Raw genomic sequence first — 19752 nt, 5'->3', positions numbered from 1 at the left:
TGTTAGAATTCACTGTGCAGTGATATTGATGTACGAATTAGCTCTTACTGAAAAGGTTTGAGTGGGGAGCCTTTTAATTTAATCTGTTTATCAAAGTATCATTAAATTTTCATCTTTTTTTATAATATTAATGTTTTCAAGCCAGTTTTAGTTGGCCTGACCTGTTTATATGTATCTGTTTTATCACCTTGATTATTCTATGTATTATGATCAAGACCACTTTAAATTTAAAGTATTTATGAAATGCACTATATGGCAGTATTAATCAGGACCATTTTCCTTTGTAAAATCATTTGCTGGACCATAATTTTTGCTAAGCCAGAACTGGTTGCATTTTATCAGGAATAGGCGACAGCTCATGATGCTCCTTCTATGTGTGCAGAGAGTAACTCCTTACTCCTTGTAATACTCTGTGACATGGGACCTTTTGCAAGTCTTTTCAATGGAGGACAATGCCGGATAGTATCACCAGGGAGGAGGGATCTCAGCTGAGGGGCTGCCTCCTTCAGACTGGCTGTGGGCAAGTCTGTGGGGCATTTTCTTGATGAATGATCGATGTAGGGAGGGCCAGCTCACAGTGGGTGACTCACCCCTGGACAGGTGAGCCTGGGATGTAAGAGAAAGCAAACTAAGCAAACCTATAGGCAGTATTCCTCTGTGGTCTCTGCTCCAGGCTCTGCGTGAGTTCCTGGCCTGACGTCTCTCAGGGATGGACTGTGACCTGGCAGTGCCCCTTCCTGCCCAGGCTGTTCTCGGTCATGGTACTTATCACAGCCACAGGGGAAAAACAAACTAGGAAAATGGGCGAAAGGAGATAGAATTGAGATGATTTGCCCAGAAGTAGTAGCTGCTGTGTGAGCAATAGGCTCAGCTGCAGACATTCTGATACTCAACGTGTTCCTGGGATGATTTGAAAGGCACCTTTAAACACTGTAGCCTGCTTAAGATAATCAGACACAGTCCCCACACTGGGACATATGGGAAAGAGAAATCACTTAACAGAGACATTGGAACAGCAGAGCGTGCTGGATCATCTATGTGGGGTGTGTGGAAGTCTGCTGCCTTTTGCCATGGGACTGTTGAACGAATGGGCACAGGGCCTGAGTGGCCAACATGCCACCATCTGATCCCTAATGTGGTTAGCTGCAATATGAAGACTTGAATTTCAAAAAATGGACACTGATTGACAGAGGTACTTCAATAAGGGAGAAAAAGCAAAATTACTTAGAATAAGCTTTCCTCTCAGCTAAACCGTGGAGCATTAGTTCAGGCTGGAGGAGCCTGTGCAGTTCTAGCCACACAAATCACCATATGGTCAGAGCTATACCTGTGGCCAAGTGGCCTAGGGACTTGGGGAAACTGCCAGGATATTTAATACACAGTATATCTGATCCCCTGTGGAGACACTTGGGTAGCGGCCTTCCAGCCCTGACTTCAGAGAGCCCTGACTGTACAACTCAGGCGGGCCCCTGGCCCACAGAGGGCTCTTGGATTCCCAGGGAATGGCCTTAAACATCCTAGTAAGTGGTTTTGTGTTTAGAACATCCTAATAAGAACCGTATCTCACACCCTTGCCCTTGTCTACCTCCGTACTTGGAGTTAGGATTATGTCAGTTTAATGAGGAAATGCTTGCTCTCTTAAGATAATTGAAGATATTGACTGGCCGTAGCAACTGACCGTTTATAACAAGAGCAGAATGCTGCTGATATGCAAGTGAATGCCATGTGTACTTTGTGGAAGAATATTTAAAAATTTGTAATGTATGGGAAGGAAAATAGGCTCAGTGTAATGTGACGATAGCTGAATTCTGTTTCTCAGTTTTTAGCAGCTTTTTAATATTTATTCAAGTTTTTAGTATTTATTTACTGGGTTTTCTCAAGACAGGATTTCCCTGTGTAGCCCTGGCTGTCCTGGAATTCACAATGTAGACCAGGCTGGACTTGAACCCAGAGATCCACTTGCCTTGACCTTCCAAATGTTGGGATTAAAGGCGTGTGCTATTACTGCCTGACTATTTTGATCACTTCGAAGGATTTGTTTTGTGTAAAAACGCAGACCTCTTTATGACTTACACAGTGGGTCTGACCTAGCGCTCCCTCCCAACTCTCCCATCCACTGTCTGAGCCACTGCCTTCAAAACATCTTCTCTGTGCTTGCCTCTGTGTGCCCTTTGTCATGAGATGGATTTTATTTGTTTGTTTTCCAGTCTATAACAATTTCCCATTTTCTCTATTTATCTAACATCATTTTCCTAGTTAATTTCTTTAAAAATAGATCTTTCTTTAAAACTGGCCTGTGATTCCCATCCAGCGTGGACATGGTTTTATTTTCTTCCTCTGCCTTCCTTTCACTTCAACTCAAAGTCCTCAGAGCACTGCGCTCTGACGTCAGCACCTTTCTCTGAGCTCAGCAGGCCAGCCTCACTGGCCTTTGTGCTGTTTCTCAAACTCACCAGAACCCTCCAACCCCAGGGCCCCGGCTATTGCTGCGCTTGCTGCACTAAACATTCTACCCTCATGTTTTGTTCTCTTGCTCATGCATGGCGTTTTGTATGCTATGGTGTGCTTATGACTGACTATTGGTCCTACTGGTCCCGTAGTGACCGGAAGCTTAGTGAGGGTGTCTTCCGCTCCTAGAGGCAGGGTCGGCATAAATAGCAGGTCCCAGATCTGTCTGCCAGTTATGTGATTTTAATTTCAGGAGGTGTCATTTGGAAACTTACTGCCTATAATTTTGCTTTGTGTTAGGAGTATGGAATAAAAAGTTTATGCAGCTTTTGTGTTGCTACCTTAACATTTGTCCAGAGGAATTTTAACTTTTTATTCACTTAAAAGAGTAAGAACTGTAGTGATATAAGCAGATACTGTTAACACACATCTCTACCTTCATGAAGTTCAGTGGAGTCCAGAGTCAAACAGTCGTTAATGCAAATAAATATATGACTATCAATCATGCTAAGTGCTGGGAGGGGAGAGCGGGATATCACTAACTGTAGTGATATAACCAGATACTGTTAACACACATCTCTACCTTCATGAAGTTCAGTGGAGTCCAGAGTCAAACAGTCGTTAATGCAAATAAATATATGACTATCAATCATGCTAAGTGCTGGGAGGGGAGAGCGGGATATCACTAATACAAGAAGGGAGAACAGAGACCTGGTTAGTCACAAGGGTGAAATAGTACCTGAGCAGAGACTACGGGAAGCCAGAAAGAAAGTGAGGACACAGGTTCTAAATGTTCCTGTGCTGGCCTTGGTAACACAATGAGAAAATTATAGCAAGGGGCAGTTTCTACTTTCTAAATTTCTGTGCCAAGGCAAGTTCTAGAGATTACATATTTCCATATGCTGAGTATGAGTAGTATCATTTGGAAAAGCGGATATTGTTTTTTCATTGCTTATAGACGTTGTTAGATCTACCAGCATCTGGGGCTATTCACTTGAGTGGCTACTGGCCACAGATGGCTAGTATGATTGTAACGCACTGCAGGGGTAAACCACACTCTAGACTTTAAACAGTATGACAAGAAGAAATGTCTCACTTATTAGCATTTCTCTATTGATCACACACTCTATTGATCACATATAATGTTTTGAGTATGAATAATTTAAAGTATCAATAAAATTAATTCAACATGTTTCTGTTTTTATTTGACCACTAAAAATTTTAATATTTTAACTGTATTTCTAATCAGTCATGAAGTTTTATGTAACAGCATGTACACACAGTTCTTTACTTTCTATTCATATAAAAACAACCACATAGATATCAGCAGGCAAAAGAACTACACATTCAATAGCGTATAAGCTAAATGATTGTCCTGGTTGTTATAGTAACACTATAGGTTTGCAGACAACAACTGGGGATACTTGCCATTTTCTGTCTCTAAGCTCTACCCCCACCTTTTTCTGGTGAGGCCTTTATTTTCTTATCTCCAGACTTTGCCTTACCATCTCTCTAGGGCAGAGGTGGGTGAATGGGACAAGTTTGAGCATCATACTCCTGTATCCATGGCTGCAAACTGGTTGCAAGGAGGAGAAGTTCTGTTTCTGCCTAAGTTGCTGTGTTGTTGGAAAGTAATTGGGGACTGAGGGCAACTAAACTTCCCTGGCAGTGAAGCCAGTTAGAAGACAAGAAATATTGGCTTGGAATCAAGAGCGTTGGATGATACAGCAGAGTTATCTCAATTCAGCTATCCTATTTCTGCAGCCACTTGAACTTCCCAGTCTTGTACTTACTTTCTCCTTTAGCTAGCACAGCTGGATTGGAGTTGCGTGTCCTCCCCTGGATAGCGAGGGAGCTGTATGCATTTGCTGGGGACTCTCTAAAGAGACTTAGCAGTTTTTCACATGAGTACTAATTAAGTCAGTACAATCCAACAGAAAAACAAAATCAATGGATGAATGTTTAAGTTGGTACTTTCTCTTAATTAGTTGTACTATCACTTAATTAAGAGTCTACTACTAGAACATAACCCACATGGTAATTTCTTCATTGAAAAAATTTCAAATTCAAAAAAGAAATATAATGGTATATACCATTTTAAAAAGGTCCCAAAACATTATTTTTCTGAATATCAAAATTCTGGCAGATTCCATTTGTCAATGTCCATTAACTACACAGTTCATTTCTAATTTGATTTAATTGTTTAAGTAACTGTTCATAGTTTACTGCTATGAGGATGTGGAAGTTTTACCAAAGTCATTAATTAGTTGCTTCAGGGAGTTTTATAAATTAACACCCAATTAGTGCTCTTTCTCCTTTATCCATTTTCTGAGAAGTAAGTACAGTAGCTGGAAATGTCATAAATGTACAAACCAACAAAACTGAACTTTGCTTTCTGAATATTAAGTTTGGATCAGTCACTGGTTTTGTTTTCTGAGCTCTGTGTCAACTCTGGACATGTATGTGTGTGTGTGTGTGTGTGTCTTCCATGTATATGTCTTCTTCTGCTGTGCTGTGCCCATTATATAGAAAATGTCTGTGCTGAGTGAGAACTTCAATTACCCCAAGTGCAGCAGGCCCTGCAGGACTTTAGTCAAGACAGTTGGGTACTCCTGAGAGTAAAGCAGAAGAGGGGAGTCAAACAGTTAAATCTTGTGCATTTACTTGGGTAAGTAGCTTAATTTCTGTATTATAATAAAGATTTATAACAATATTAATAGATTATAGTGTTTAATATATTGGCAGAATTTTTTATAAATAGAACAAAAGTATTAAAATGAGGAGTTTTACTCATATAATAAAAACCGTGTGTGCAGGATGCTCTTAGTGACCCCAGGAATCTAAAATGCATCATGATAAAGCAAGGAGGAGACGCAGTGCAAGCATGGGTTTTGTGAAAGAAGACTTGACGGGAAGGAATAGCTCTTGTTGGACAGATTCATCCAGACAGAACTTCTTCAATGCATAGATTTGCTAGGATACCTTAATGTCCTCAGACCGTTCCAAATACTTATTTTTAACTATATGTGTGTGTTGGTGGTGTTATGTGCACGTGAGTGTAGATGCCTGTAGAAGCCAGAGGCAGTAGATCCTCCTGGAGTCCCCTGAAGTGGGTGCTTGGAATGGGACTTGGGTCCTCTATAAGAGCAGTAAGTGCTTTTAACTGCTGACCCATCTCTCCGGCCTCTGCCCTCAAATCTTAATGCTCACAGATTTCTTAGTATCTTACTATAGAAAATTAAAAGTGTTGGGATGGTATAGGTTTATTTGGGGATCATTGTCTCTTGGAATCTCTGCTTGACATCTCTCACTTCCTCTGTGTGTGTGTATGTGTGTATGTGTGTGTGTGTGTGTGTGTGTGTGTGTGTGTGTGTCTGTGTTAAAGAGAGAATGGGAGTGGAGGGGAAGAAAAAAGAAAGGAGAGACTTTAGAAAACTCTGAATTCGTGGCCAGCCTGGTCTACAGAGCAAGTTCCAGGACAGCCAAGGCAACACAGAGAAATCTTATCTCTAAAAACCAAACCAAACCAAACATAGCAAAACAAAAACTCATGGAGAGAGTTACCTTTCTTCTTTCCTCGGCAGCCTCTAGCTTTTTCTGGATCTCCTCCAGAGACAGGTCTTTCTTCTTTGGAGAAGCTAAAGTCCGTGGAGCTTCTGAGATGGGAGATGGTGGCTTCAAGATCAACTCAAAAGCCTGGCCAGAGGCTCGCTTGTTGATCTGCTTCACCTCCATGTCTACGGAAGGAACAGTGAGAATGTCAGGTAGGCAGCTGAATGGAGCAACTACTTTAATGACGTGAGTCCAGCAGTTCAAGAGGCATCTTCTTCTAGGAAGTGGAAACAAAGGGCTGCACAAGCTCGGCCTTATTCCAAAATGCACGAACTCCCACAGCTCGACTGTGCATCCACTTTCACAGTATAAATGCTTTTGTTGACAAATGTAGTAAATTCTGTCATTTGCAACAACATGGGTAAACCTGGAGTGCACTGTATAAGAGGAAGCTAGACCCAGCAGGACAAAGATACTGTCCTCATGCATACAGAGTGTGATGTGCCAGCCAAGGCTGATGGATACTGGGAGATGTTGGTTAAACAGTATGAAATTTCAGCTAGACAATTAAAATATGTTCATGAGTGTCCTGGTTTGCTTTCTGTCACTTTGACAAAACACCAAGACCACAGACAACTTTGGAGAAAAAGATACACTTGGCTTACAGTTCCACGTCACAGCCCATCACTGAGGGAAGCCAGTGCGGGAACCCGGGGGCTGAAACCGAAGCCGAGACCATGCAGGCGCACTGCTTACTGGCTTTGTTTCCATGGATGTCCCAGCTTACTTTTTCATACAATGCAAGACTAGGGTGGCACCAACCACAGTTGACTGGACCCTCCTGCATCAGTCAAGAAAACGCCCTGTAGTCATGCACACATGCCGCTGTGATGGAGTCAGTCTCCAACTGCACTTCCCTCCTCCCAGCAGATTCTAGGTTGCGTTAAGCTGACACACAATGTGATCTGGAGTGATAACTGTAGCATTTATACTGTGTTGTTTTTACATTTGAAAGTTATTAGCATGTGTTCTTTATGCAGAGTGATGGGTGTGATTGGGATCTTTTACAACTTTCTTCTCATGTGCTTTGTTCTTATTTGGACCCCATTACCGCCTCTTGTCTTTCTCTGCCTCTCTCTCATTCATCTCCTTTTTCCCAAATATCCCTTCCCCTACTTTCACACACACACACACACACACACACACACACACACACACACGTGTGTTATTTTGTTATTTTTTATGATGGAATAAAGCTCCATTTTGTACTGACAAATTCTTAGTGGTCTAAGCATTTTTTAATCTGCTTTCTTTGATTGGGTTCTTGCCAGAAATGCGTGATAACACATGAGATTAGCATATGTTAACTAACTTGGTGTAGTCATTATGCAGTGTGCATTGTGTTTAAAATGTACACTGTAGGGCTGGAGAGGTGGCTCTGTGGTTGAGAGGTCTGGTTGCTTTTCCAGAGGCCCTAAGTTCCATTCCCACCAACCACATGGTCGCTCACAACCACCTATAATGGGGCCTGAGACCCTTCTCTGTTGTGCAGACCTACAGGAAGATAGAGCACTCACGTTCATAAATAAACAAATCTTTTTAAAGAATGCACTGCAACACATGCATTTTAAGTGTTAATTAAACTAGAGAACAGAAAACTGCTAGCCACGTTGACGATTGTCATATGTACTAACAAGAAGATTACTGGACTTTCACGCTTTAATCATGTATAATATGATTGATAGGCTTATTATCAGACTTTCATATATTAACCATGTGCTATCATTTACAATCTGAAATAATTTGTAGCATAAAACAGTAAATAGGTAGTGTCTTTGAGGACATTTATAACTCCATAGCTCACAATGTAGGAAAATCTATCAATTTCTTTAAAACTTCACTGGTCTTTAGCTTGAGTTCCACACTCCAACACTCTGGTCCACTCATCTTTCTTTGCATCCAGAAACTTCTTGGGATTAAGCCACTGCTTTGTGTCACGAGTATTTCATGTGTAGGTGTGTCTTGTTATCCTCCAGAGTGGTTCCAAGACCCCCAGGGGATTCCCAAGCACTCAATGGCCCAGTCTCTTACTGGAATGCATGACAGAATACTTTCCTTTGAGGTCCAGAAAGAGCACTTTACGTGATCTCTACATTGCTCAGATAATTACCGTCAAGGCAGGAACACAAGGTCGAGTAAACACTTTGGAAACACAAAAGTCTCTACTGAGTGCTTTGGAGGTGGAGCATGAGTGATGTGGAGTTGTCTTTTCAGCTTCAGACAGCTCACACAGCTCCACTTCCTGCCTCTCAGTCCCAAAGCAGCAGTGACCACCCAGCTCTTGGGTCCCAACAATTTGCTGCTCTCCTGGTGTGTTTTAAGACTTGTCTACAGAGCTCCGAGTCCCAGGAAGGCAAGGGTCATGCTAAATTCATCATGGGATCTCAGTGATAGACCAGATTTTACAGTCTCTTAAGAAACACAGCCAGATTCCCGCTAACAGCAACAACTGACAGATAGTACAGATCTATGTAGCTGATTTAATGCCTCGATGGACTTACAGGAACTGGGCATGCTGCATGCGTTCTAGTAGTTTTGGCTGGAGATGGATGGGTTACGTGCACACAGAGACAGCTGCTTCTGGAAAGTTAATTAGCCTTCTAATGCTTGTGTCGTCAGAACAGCACCGGGAGAAGTATGGCTCTGAGATCTCAGAGAGAATTTAATGCACTTAAGACTGGGAGCCTGCCCTTTACCCTCTTTTTAATGACCTTTGCACACGTGGAAAGGCAGAATAACTGTGAGCCTATCAAACACCAAACTGTCTCAGGTAGCTCTGGTACAGGTGACTGCCCTACTTTGATGACATTGGCCAAGTTAGACAAGGTTGATACTCATAGTGTTGATAAGCACACAACAGGTCCCGAGGACGTCTTAGGCCTCAGGGTAAGATATGTAATACCCTCTTCCCAACAGTCCTAGGAGGGAGAGAAAATGATGTTTAAAGAGTCTAAGTACCCTCTTGCCTGGGGCCACACACACATTGGAAGATCCAGAAATGAAGACAAACAAGCCTACCCACCACGAATTGGCATAAAGCAAACTGAAAAGGCTGCACTTAAATTAAGTCCCTTGGCAGCCTGGCACAGTGGTGCATGCCTTTAATCCTGGCACTTGCGAGGCAAAGGCAGGAGCATCTCTAGAGTTTGAGGCCAGCCTGTTCTGTCCAGTGAGTTCTGGATAGCCAGGATAATACATATGAATTTGATCTTTGCTATTAGCTTGTTTGTATTTACTCACAAAATATGTGCACTGTAGAAAGGAAATAGTGATGATGATAGCTTTTCTAGTCTCCGAATGATCTGTGTAGAAAAACAGTTTCTTGCAAATTAAGATCTGGTGTAATTGTAGTTTAGTGTGTTTCATTATTAGAAAAGACTTCCGGTGGATTGTGATGTGCTGATCAGGATGCTGGTAACAAGCCAACCATGCTTCCTAAGAGACATTAATGTGCCGTTATTAGCACCGGCTTCAAACTGCTGTGAGCAATAGGCAATCAATAAGACCTAATGGCTGGACACAACAAATCAACAGAGAGATCTATAAAATGCTCATCTAATCATGTTAGGAGCTCCTAGAGGGAAGCACATGTACTCAGACTCCTCCCGCTGAGCAGCTGGAGGTGCCTCTGCTGCAGGCCACTCACCATCGTAGGTGTAGATGTTGATGTTGCGAGGCTCCGGGTAGAAGCACGAGCAGATCAGTGACAGCATGGACAGCTCCTTCATTTTTTCCTTGTAGGCTGAAAGGGAAGGTGTAGGATTAGAGTGCTTCATTCTCTGAATTCCCTCTTAACGCCTCTCTGAATCTGAGCAATAATTATAACCTTCCGCAGAAGACAGGCTGCTTGGCTTGCTTTCCCAGTGAATGAGAAGGTAAACAACCCTGATGCATATATTTATCCCTATAGAAGAAGCTAAGAGTGTTTTATAGTAGGCTACATAAAAAGTGAGTTAGAAAAAAAAAAAAGGACTTGAGATCCAGCAGGAAGGAAGACAGCAAAAGCACTGGCAAAGGAAACAGACAAAATTAGCGAGTGCATTCTAATTAATGCATGTGTGAGTCCTCTTCACACAAGATTCTCGGGGTTCATCCTGCATCACCACTATTCATTTGGGGATAGTCACAGAACTCATCCTGAGAGTTGTTAAGCGTCTGTACCCTCCAGGGAGCTTTGTTGCTGTTTTCTCTTAATTCCTACAGGAATTTTCTTATCTCACCTTCTCCCCACTTGCTGAGATCTGATCAGGATCTCCCTCCCTCTGCAACACAGTCTGGATACCAGCCTCCCAGAGAAGCTGTAGATTAGCCTGCGCTGCTCTCCCTCCTCCCTCCTCCTCTCTACCCCATGCCCTCCTTTCTCCTCTAATAGTCCTGCCCTAGAAGACCTGGTGAGCATTTCATGGCTGTCACCAGCACAAATGTCTCCAGACAGCAGAATCTAGGACGAGAGGGTAGGACATCATCACTTTGGGTGGTTATTTAATTAGTAAAATTAATTAAAGAAAATGGCAGAAAAATGAGAAGCATATTATACTGTATAGTAGCTTGTGACAGGGAAATTGTAACCTCACATGTAACATCTGTGTGCTGGTGGGATCTTTTAATCATCACTAAGGACTTTTAAAAGCCAAAGAACAGTGTCTAGACCTTGGAGGAAGAAAGAATTCCTAGAAGATGAATTTAGACATTACTGACAGTACATCGTGTATTGATAAGCCGGAAGCAGATCCAACAGATATTTTACCATGTCTAGCACATGGACTATGACCACATGTAGCTGAGGATAGCTGTGAAGGTAGCCTAGAGCAAACTAGTAGGGAAATGTACCTAAAATCACACGAGATTTAATTTTTTGTAACTCAGCTTTGTGTTCCCCAAGCCCCACTTTTGCAGATGACGTGCCACAGCCAAGAGGCTGACAAGATTTTTAAATGTGTAGTCGACCTACTCAACTGCTAATTTTGTCAGTGAGGAAATTGAGTCTCACAGAGGCCAAAGTCACACATGACAGATGACAAAGAGGGGGCCTCTGGATAAAAGGCAGTAAAACGATCTACACCAGAGCTGCCAAGGAGTGGTCCAGGCCTCCCTTTAGAATGCAGTTTAGGGGTTGTAGGTCAATGAGTCTGGGAATGAGATCCAGTCACATGCAAAGATCAACATTGTCGGCTTCACGTAGTTCATCTTAGCATGTCCAGACGGCCTGCTGCAGGCATCTCTGCTAGCTTATTTCCTAACGATGAAAACCATGGTTTGTTCTGTGCCACAGGCATTTCTGACAATGCCCATTGAGAGAAATTTTATTAAATTTTTCAGTTTTAGAAAGTTGAACTATATTTCTTTGTCTTGTTTCTTTTTGGTTAGTCACTTAGAAATATCTAAGATGGTTTTTCACGAAAATGTTCAGTGTGAATCAAAATTTCTACCAGAGTATAGTGTATTTGATGTCTTAACATGTTCCATAAGCTGACTGAAAACAATATAACCAAGCTTTGCATGATAGGATTGTTACCTTTTTCTTTTTTCGTTTTGAATATAGTATGATACTCCAAACATTTTGCAAAATAAAATATACAGTTATTCCTCCACATCGTTGTGTTCTATACCCAGGAATTCAACCAAACTCATATTGAATATATTTGAAATAAAAATGACTTCTGCAATGGCACATACTAGTTATGTAATCACTATTAGACCAACATCATTCAAAGCTGCTTTGTGTGGACTATATATAGATGCTTCTCTTATCCCTTGAAGACACAGCGTAATGGCCATTTCCATAGTGTTCACATTGTATGGGGTAATCAATACATGGCTTATAGGACAGGAGATGCATGAGTCCTAGACAAATACTTTATCCTTTTAAATAGGGATTTAAACACCTGCAATTCCTATATTCCCAGAGGGTCCTGGAATAATTTTCATGCACACTGAAGGATGACTGCATCTCTTATGTACATGATAGATTCAAATTTTTACTAAGAAGTAGTCTAAACACAAATCTAAAAGATTTTCTAACCCAGAAAGAAATACCAAGTTAGAATTATAGAAGTTTGTAAGCTTATACTAATCGCTCTTCATGTCTGTCTTTAGTGACTTGGTAACAAACTTTAATAATTTTCAGTAAGATCTCCCAGCTAGTGATGAGTAGGGTGTAGAGATTGTCTGTGGCTGACACATGGGGAGCCCTATGATAAAATATGATGAACAGTAATTTGTGCTAATAACTGAATGATTTTTATCCTCTGTACCCCATTTGGTAATACGTAGACATGAAACCTTTGAGGATCAGATAGTAAAGTTCAAGTCTTCATGAGTGGTCTAGAGCCCTTGTAAGGGGCAGGAGAGTCGGAGTCAACTCTTCTGTGAAAACACACACACACAAAAGCAACCTTATTTACACTTTGGAAGAGAGTCATACCAGAGTGCCACCAAGCTGCTAGGCAGCTCACAGAACCCTGGTCTTCGGAGCTTTGTTAAATCATATCTGCTGGGTTGACCAGGGATGAAAAATTGACTGAAAAAAATATTGGTTCTAAGCTGTCCTAGGCAGCCTGGGGTAGTGAGGTCCTTAAAGGCTTTAGCCTTGAAGACTTCCATTCAGGGTTCAATTAAGGACACCACAGACAGCTAAAGGGGGCTAAAGATCTGAGGGTAAAGGAGTCTACTCACAACAGGAACTGTCTGTCCATGTCTCTTTATTCTTCTCTCTTCAATCCATCATTCAGCATGGTGCCACCCGTTCTCCTTGTTCTACACTGTTCCTTAGTTCTACCCATTATAAACGTTCCCAGTCATATATACCCTTAAAAACCAGCAATTCCCCAACCCTAGCAGGTTCCAGGGCCAGAATTCTTTTCCACCATAGAAAATCAGGTAAGAGTTTTTATACACACACACACACACACACACACACACACACACACACACACACAGAGAACACCCACCACACCCACACAGATCCATGGGAGTGGCCAGCACATGTCCAGTGAACTCCGTAATGGAGAAAGTTAATTAAGAAAGGAATTAAACTGTCAGGGAATTCTAGAGGGGAAGGTTAATGCACTATGCTACATTTTTAGGTGGTTAGTAAAGGGCTAAAAAGTTTTCTTCAGTAAAATTATGAACAGGGCATGGATTGCAACTTCTTTTCTCCCAGTATGTGTAGAGGCATATTGGTAACCAGGCAACCTACATAAACAGTCAGGGGGAAGCTGGTGGCTCTTGATCAGATAGCACACACACCAGGCACTGCAGATTCTACTGGCCTAGGTCTGGAGTTAGACTTACTGCTCTAAGAGAAGAGGCCTCTAATTGTCAGTCCCGCGCTATGCTGCCATCAGCCGTTCTGATCGTGGGTGTTGTGGGTCTTTCTCTGGGTTGCAGTTAATTATCCCTTCTGTTCTTGAGAGTCCTGAACTAAAATCATCAGCAAACTGAGGTGAAGGAGGTGAAGGTGAGCGGAAGGAGTTAAGAATCATTTAAGTGAGGTAAAACCAGAGCAGCTGCTTGGGCAGGTAGTAATTCTATGTCCTTGGGGATCTGTGAAGATCTAGGATGAAATGCTCTATGCCTGGACCCTAAGCCCTGATCAAATGCCTGCTGATAAAGGTAATTGCAGGAAGGCAGATCTCTGTGCTTACCTAGGAGAGGGGAACAAAGGCCTGACAGGGGCAAACTGTTCTGAACTAGAGAATTATTCCAAAATATGTGACAGAAAGGGAGTTAGCTACAGCAAAAGACAGCCATTTTGTTCACAAAGCAAAGGCACCAAAAAGTCTTGCCTTTTGGTTTTGTCTTTACCAGAGCCCTTGGTTCAGATAAGTCATTTGTGAAAATATGACTTAGCAATTTCTGTAAAATGTTGTGGCTTGGTGCACCGGGGAAAGGGTAGTTGACTTTTGCGGGTGGTTTCTTTAATAGTGTCCTTACTTCTCAGTACATTTTGTTTTTTAAGACAAAGTCTCACTACGTAGTGTTGGACAGTCTGGGACTCACTGTGTAGAGCAGGCTGGCCTTGAACTTATAGATTCACCTGCTTCTGCTTCTGGAATTAAACACAGTGTCAACACAGCTAGCTTCAGTATGAATTTTACATAATGACTCTGACTGGCCAATGACAGTCATTGTGTAGATTGTCACTTGAATGGTTTCTCTGAATCCCAGGGAACTCCACAGAACATGTTGCAAGCACCTGGTGAGTCCTGGCTGTCTCCTTGAGGTAATTATACCCCTTCCACAGTACCTATGCCTGAATTTTCTGCCAGGTGGCATTCATTGCCCCGGGGTTCGATTTGCTCACTCAAATTTTCCCCAAAGTTGGTCTTAATACAGATCCCCCATCCTTAAGTCCCCCTCTTATGGTATTTCTAGCTGTTCTCAGTGGCTTATGATATCTCACTTATGTACTGTTTAGGGTCTTTTGATACTGTTTTTTGATATATAATTTTTGTTAGTTAAACTGAAAGTACACACTGTGTCTTACTCATCAGCAAAACAATTCAGAGAATGGTTCGGGAGAGATCAGAAGTGACGGCTCAATATATTACAGGTGTGTTGGTCAGTGACCTTAAATCTATTTCCATTGACAAGTGCAAGTCCCACCTATGGGCAGGCGTTTCTGTGGAGCAGTCTAGAAACACACAGACATGGGAGAGCGTTGCTATCTAGGCAAGGGAGGCAGGGGTGGAATATGGAGTGGACTAAGACAGATGGAAACAGGAAGGATCACAGGGATGCAGACATGACTGAGAGAAGCCGTGAAGACCCTCAGCCTTCTGCAGCGAGGTGAGTGACAAAGAAGGACTTCACAGTCAGGGATTCCAAACTTTAGTCAATAAAAATACAGGCCACTCAGCTAAGGTTTAAACAAGATACGCGCAGGTCGTACTAAACATCACCTGTGGTTTTTCTGAAATTCCACCTTAAGTGTGTGTCCTGGATTTCATATGATGATCAAAGACAACGGACCTGGAGGGTGAAGACTGAACAGCAGTAATCAGATGTGGTTGTTCGTGCCTGTACCTTAGCACTTAGGAGCCTGAGGCAGGAGGATTGCCATGTCTTTGAGGTCAACCAACCTTGTTTTGGCCTTCTCCCCTTTCTGTTAAAAATGGATCGAGTAGTGTTTAAGAAAACAAAGCAGAAAAGATGTATTTATTTTGTTGTTATGGCAATGGGTCCTGCAGAGACAACCGCAAATCTTTTATGTCCAGGACTGTGTACCAACTGGCCTTCTCTCTCTCCTTGCACTTTTGCTGGTATTCTCTGCATGCTAGGGGCAGCCTTTTAGCTACACTCAATTGGGCTTCGAGACTTCTGTCCTGAGGGTAAGCCTTCGTGGGTGTTAATTTTGCTCAAACATTTTGGGTGAGACTATTCTACCTTTGCTCCCTGAACACATTATGCTTATATTAAGAACAAGATCATACACAATGTTCTGTGCCAGAATGTCAAAGTATTGTGAATAAACAGGTCAATTAAAAGAGATTTAAGCCTGAGAATCGAGTCTTCAGGCTCTCTGTAGGAATCATCTTGAGAGATTTTAAAACAGAATTATTTTATTGTTTTTAACTCTATGTAGATAGTGAGCATCCTCACACAGGCATGTGTGTGAGAGTGTAGGCGGCTGCCCAGGCCGGAGGAGACCTTGGACGCCATGGAGCTTGTGGAATCCAGACAGTTGTGAGCTTTCTGATGTGGGTCCTAGGAATTGAATTTGGGTCCTCTGGAAGAGCACTGAGTATTCTTAATCATGGAGGCAACTCCCCAGTCCCTGAGAAAGATTTTGAGAAGTGTGTGTCTGGTGGCCACAAGTCCTGGCTTCCCTAAAGGTTCCAGTTTATGTTCATTGGTAATGGTTCCTTTCAGTGTTAAAAGTCTCCTAGGTTAGCCTTCATTATCAGTTCAGAAGTGGGGAATCAGTAAACAGGCTGAAAGAAGTTATTTCATAAAAATCTTTGTATCTTCCACCCCTCCTCCCTTCCTTTGTTCTTTTGGACCTCCCTCCCTCCCTCCCTTCCTTCCCCTTCCTCCCCCTTCCTTCCTTCCTTCCTTCCTTCCTTCCTTCCTTCCTTCCTTCCTTCCTTCCTTCCTTCCTTCCTTCCTTCCTTTCTTCCATTCTCCCTCCCTCCTTTCTGTCTTTCCTTTGTTTTGTGTGAATGCCAGGATACCCGCTGTGTGCATATGTGTAGGTCAGAAGACAACCTCTAGTGTTGGTCCTCATCTTTCACCTTGTTTGAGACAGGAGTTCCTATTTATTTTTCCACTGACAATGCCAGACTAGCTGGCCTCTGAATTTCTGGGGAAGTTCCTGTGTCAATCTCCTATCTCTCTGCAGAATAACAGGGATTACAGATGCATGTTAGTGCTACTATGTCTGGATTTTGCAGGGGTTATGGGGATTTGAACTTAGGTCCTTGTATTGGCACAATAAACAGTTTCACCTACTAAGCTATCTCTCCAGGCCCCCTCCCCCTTTAAGAAAGTCTCTATTGCAGGAGACACATGAAGAACCAGTGGTGTGGCATAACATAGGAAATGTGTCGTATGAAGGGAACGAAGTAGGAACACAAGATCTCATTAGAAAATTGCTATATAAATTGCATATAAATGAGTTTGGGACAAAGATGTTTACTAACACAGAAGGAAGGGTAAAAGGTCTCTGTAAATAGGGGTCAAGGGAGATTTTTCATGCAGAATGTAGCTCAGCTGAAGCTCACAGGAAGGGTTTGCTTGGAGAATTGTATGTGGGTTCATGTACTAAACTATAAATGGTTTGAATGATTTTCAAAGCAGCAGCAAAGGACTCCTCAGGAGATACAAAGTGCTGTGAGAAACATGCTTATGATTTCGCTGTTGGCATCACATACACTGAATTGACAATCATTTCTTTTCTTGGATTTTGGGGTCAATGTATGTAAATACTTTTATTAAACTCCAGAGATCATCTTTGCAAGAATGTGGGAGTTAATAGGTAATTCCAAATATTCCTTTCCAGGGGTGGGTTGGTTGACTTAGCTATTAACTGTTAATGTTTATAAATAAGTGCATTTGTCTAGTGAATTCATTTAAAATTCAACCCACACAAAAATATAATAATTATATAGTAATAGTCTCTTAGTCTAATGATGCATGAACACTAATCGTACTTTTTCTATTCTTCCAAATGGCTACAATGAACCATGAGTAATGGGAACAGCTGCTCTTTGTTGAGCACAAACAATGAACTAAGACATCGGAAAGACATTTTTCTGTTTACTCATTTCGGCAATGCCGAGAAAGGTCCAGTAAATAGTCCAAGGTTATAGGTGAAGGAAAAGGTCAGAGGTGACGGATAAATTCTGTGAGGTCTGTTGGATGCTTAGTGTTCATATCAGTCTGTCTGACTCTTTCCCTCTTACATGCTGCTCAATGCTGTTCATGTCCTTATGAATTGTTTTCAATGTCTCTCTCTTCCTCCCTCCCTCTTCTCTTCCTGCCTCCCGCTGTCTCTGGGGCTGATGTTGAGCTCTCGGCTTTGTGCAGGCTAGGTAAGTGTTTCACCACCGAGTTTCGCACCCACTCCTACCTTTCCAGCAATTTTCTTGGGCAGTTTGCTCTCATTTTCACTGTCTGTATGTTTTCAACCAGAAACTAATAAAATGGAAGGCATAAACTTTTCCTCCTTGGCATTTCCTCCCTTACTTCCCACACATGAGCCACTGCTTGCACAGCTAGACATACAGTTGTCTGGGCCTCTGTGTGCATGGAGGACTGGTTTTGGGATCCTCTGCAGATATCAGAGTCTGTGGATTCCAAGTCCTTTCTTTCTTTCTTTCTTTCTTTCTTTCTTTCTTTCTTTCTTTCTTTCTTTCTTTCTTTCTTCCTTCTTTTTTTTTTTTTAAAAGAAGAGTGTAGTATTTAACAATTACCTCCTGGATGATTGCTAAAATTTGTTTTATTTTTGAGGTAATAAAATAGGCACATTTCTGTCTTCTATTTCTTCCTGCAACCCATACCCCAGTACTTCCATCCTTGCTCTTTTTCAAATTCACGGTCTTTTCTGTTATTGCATGTATATGTGCGTATACAACCTCAATACCATTACTTATATATATGTGCATCTTTTTGGATACTTTATACCATCTCTCAATTATTTTTATATCTAATAATTCAACAATTATGGGAGTAAATATTTGTTTTGTGCTGTGGCTCAGGGAATACCGATATGAAGTATTAGTGTGTACATATTTTATTGAGGGACCTTTTAAAAAATATTTCTAATTTGTGATTGAATCTATGGGTGTCAAATCAGAGGGATGCCTAGGTGTCTTTACAGAAGGAAAAGGCAACACTTTTTGATGTATGGATTGTCCATGGGTAATAAATTGGTATAGATATGGCTGGAAACTTCAGGAACAATTTTTTAGAAGAATACATGGATTTTGTAATCAGTTATGATTTTGTTTTAGATTAAAGAATTATAGAGATTAGTTTACTTTAGAAAATACAACATGGGCATATAAAAATTTCTCCCATTCATCTAAACCATATACCGCAAACTCTAAGCTTTACTTGTACTTTCAAATATATCTTAATTGTGTATGTGTCTTACTTTAAGTCGAAAATAATATACACAATTTGAGATGTTATACTCCAGTATTTTTTAAAGACCCAAACAATTAGAAGTAAATGGTTTAAAAATTTTCAATTTTCCACTTCATTTGGCCTATGTGGGAGTAACCATAAATATGATTGCATATTTATGGTTATAAATATAATTTATATAAATATGCTATATAATAGCATAATAATAAATATTATTGCTATTATGTAATTTGGAATTGGCAGCATTATAGAAATTAGTTCTGGATATTCATCCTGGGCAAGATTTTATCTGAATCCTTACTGTTGTCTGATATTTGAAAAGAAAAATGATATGTCTTAGACTTCCTGTTGACATATTAAAGACAGCAAAGGAAGTTCTGGAAATATTAGATATTAATGTACTCTGTTAGTAGGCAATAACTCCTTTAAAATATTTCCTCTCAAAGCACAGCACATATAGTTAAGATGTATTTGAAAGCGTGAGTTTAGAGCGCTGAGTTTGTGATAAATGTTTAGGAGAATGAGAAAAATATTAATTTGTGTATGTTTACTGGGATACTTGTATGTGGCCTGGCACACTGGCTTCCTTTCTCTCCTAATTATCATTTTATTGGTCTTATGCGGTAAATTGTTTTGCAATGATTTCAGTCATTGCACCACAAGCTTCAATATATAGATAGCCAGCATTTTTACTTTTAATGATGGCATTTCTTTTAAGAATTCAGTTCACAAAAACACAATGTCTATGGGGTCATTTAAAAAGAGCTCTAAGCATAACTTAATAAGAACCTATCCCTTTTCCTCCATCCCATCATAGATGGGGAGAAAAGCATGGCTCTCCGATTTTCAATGGTGTTGAAGTGAGATCCAGAAAGGAAACTGTGTTTTGAGAGCCAGAGATCAGAATACAGAAGTCTACGGTCTTTACCCTTTATTCTCAATGGTGGTAAGGGTACTTACTACTCAGAAGACAGGATGGCTAGCCCTGGTTCCAGGCTTGAGGAAGAGTGCCCAGGGTCAGGCTGCACACTTCGTGGATCTTCGCTGTGCTTGTTCTGGGTGTGACCATGTCAGTCTAGTAGGGAGGGTGTGAACATATCA

The 19752-nt window shown here is 41.3% G+C and overlaps 1 protein-coding gene across 1 annotated transcript in view; it reads right to left on the bottom strand.

The window, feature by feature from the left end:
* Stmn2 (stathmin 2) overlaps positions 1 to 19752 on the bottom strand; it is a 52639-nt gene that overhangs the window by 12348 nt on the left and 20539 nt on the right. Inside the window, exons 2-3 of the mRNA XM_048420523.3 lie at positions 9707 to 9802; positions 6013 to 6185 (exon numbers count right to left, since the gene is read on the bottom strand). Of these exons, the coding sequence (XP_048276480.1) occupies positions 6013 to 6185; positions 9707 to 9802 (269 nt within the window). The remainder of the gene's footprint in view (positions 1 to 6012; positions 6186 to 9706; positions 9803 to 19752) is intronic.

Source organism: Myodes glareolus, chromosome 16 (genome assembly GCF_982192425.1).
Source record: "Myodes glareolus chromosome 16, mMyoGla1.1, whole genome shotgun sequence".
NCBI classification, from domain to species: Eukaryota; Metazoa; Chordata; class Mammalia; order Rodentia; family Cricetidae; genus Myodes; species Myodes glareolus.
Note: the sequence above shows the minus strand (reverse complement) of the source record. Positions and strands in the feature narration are given on the sequence as shown.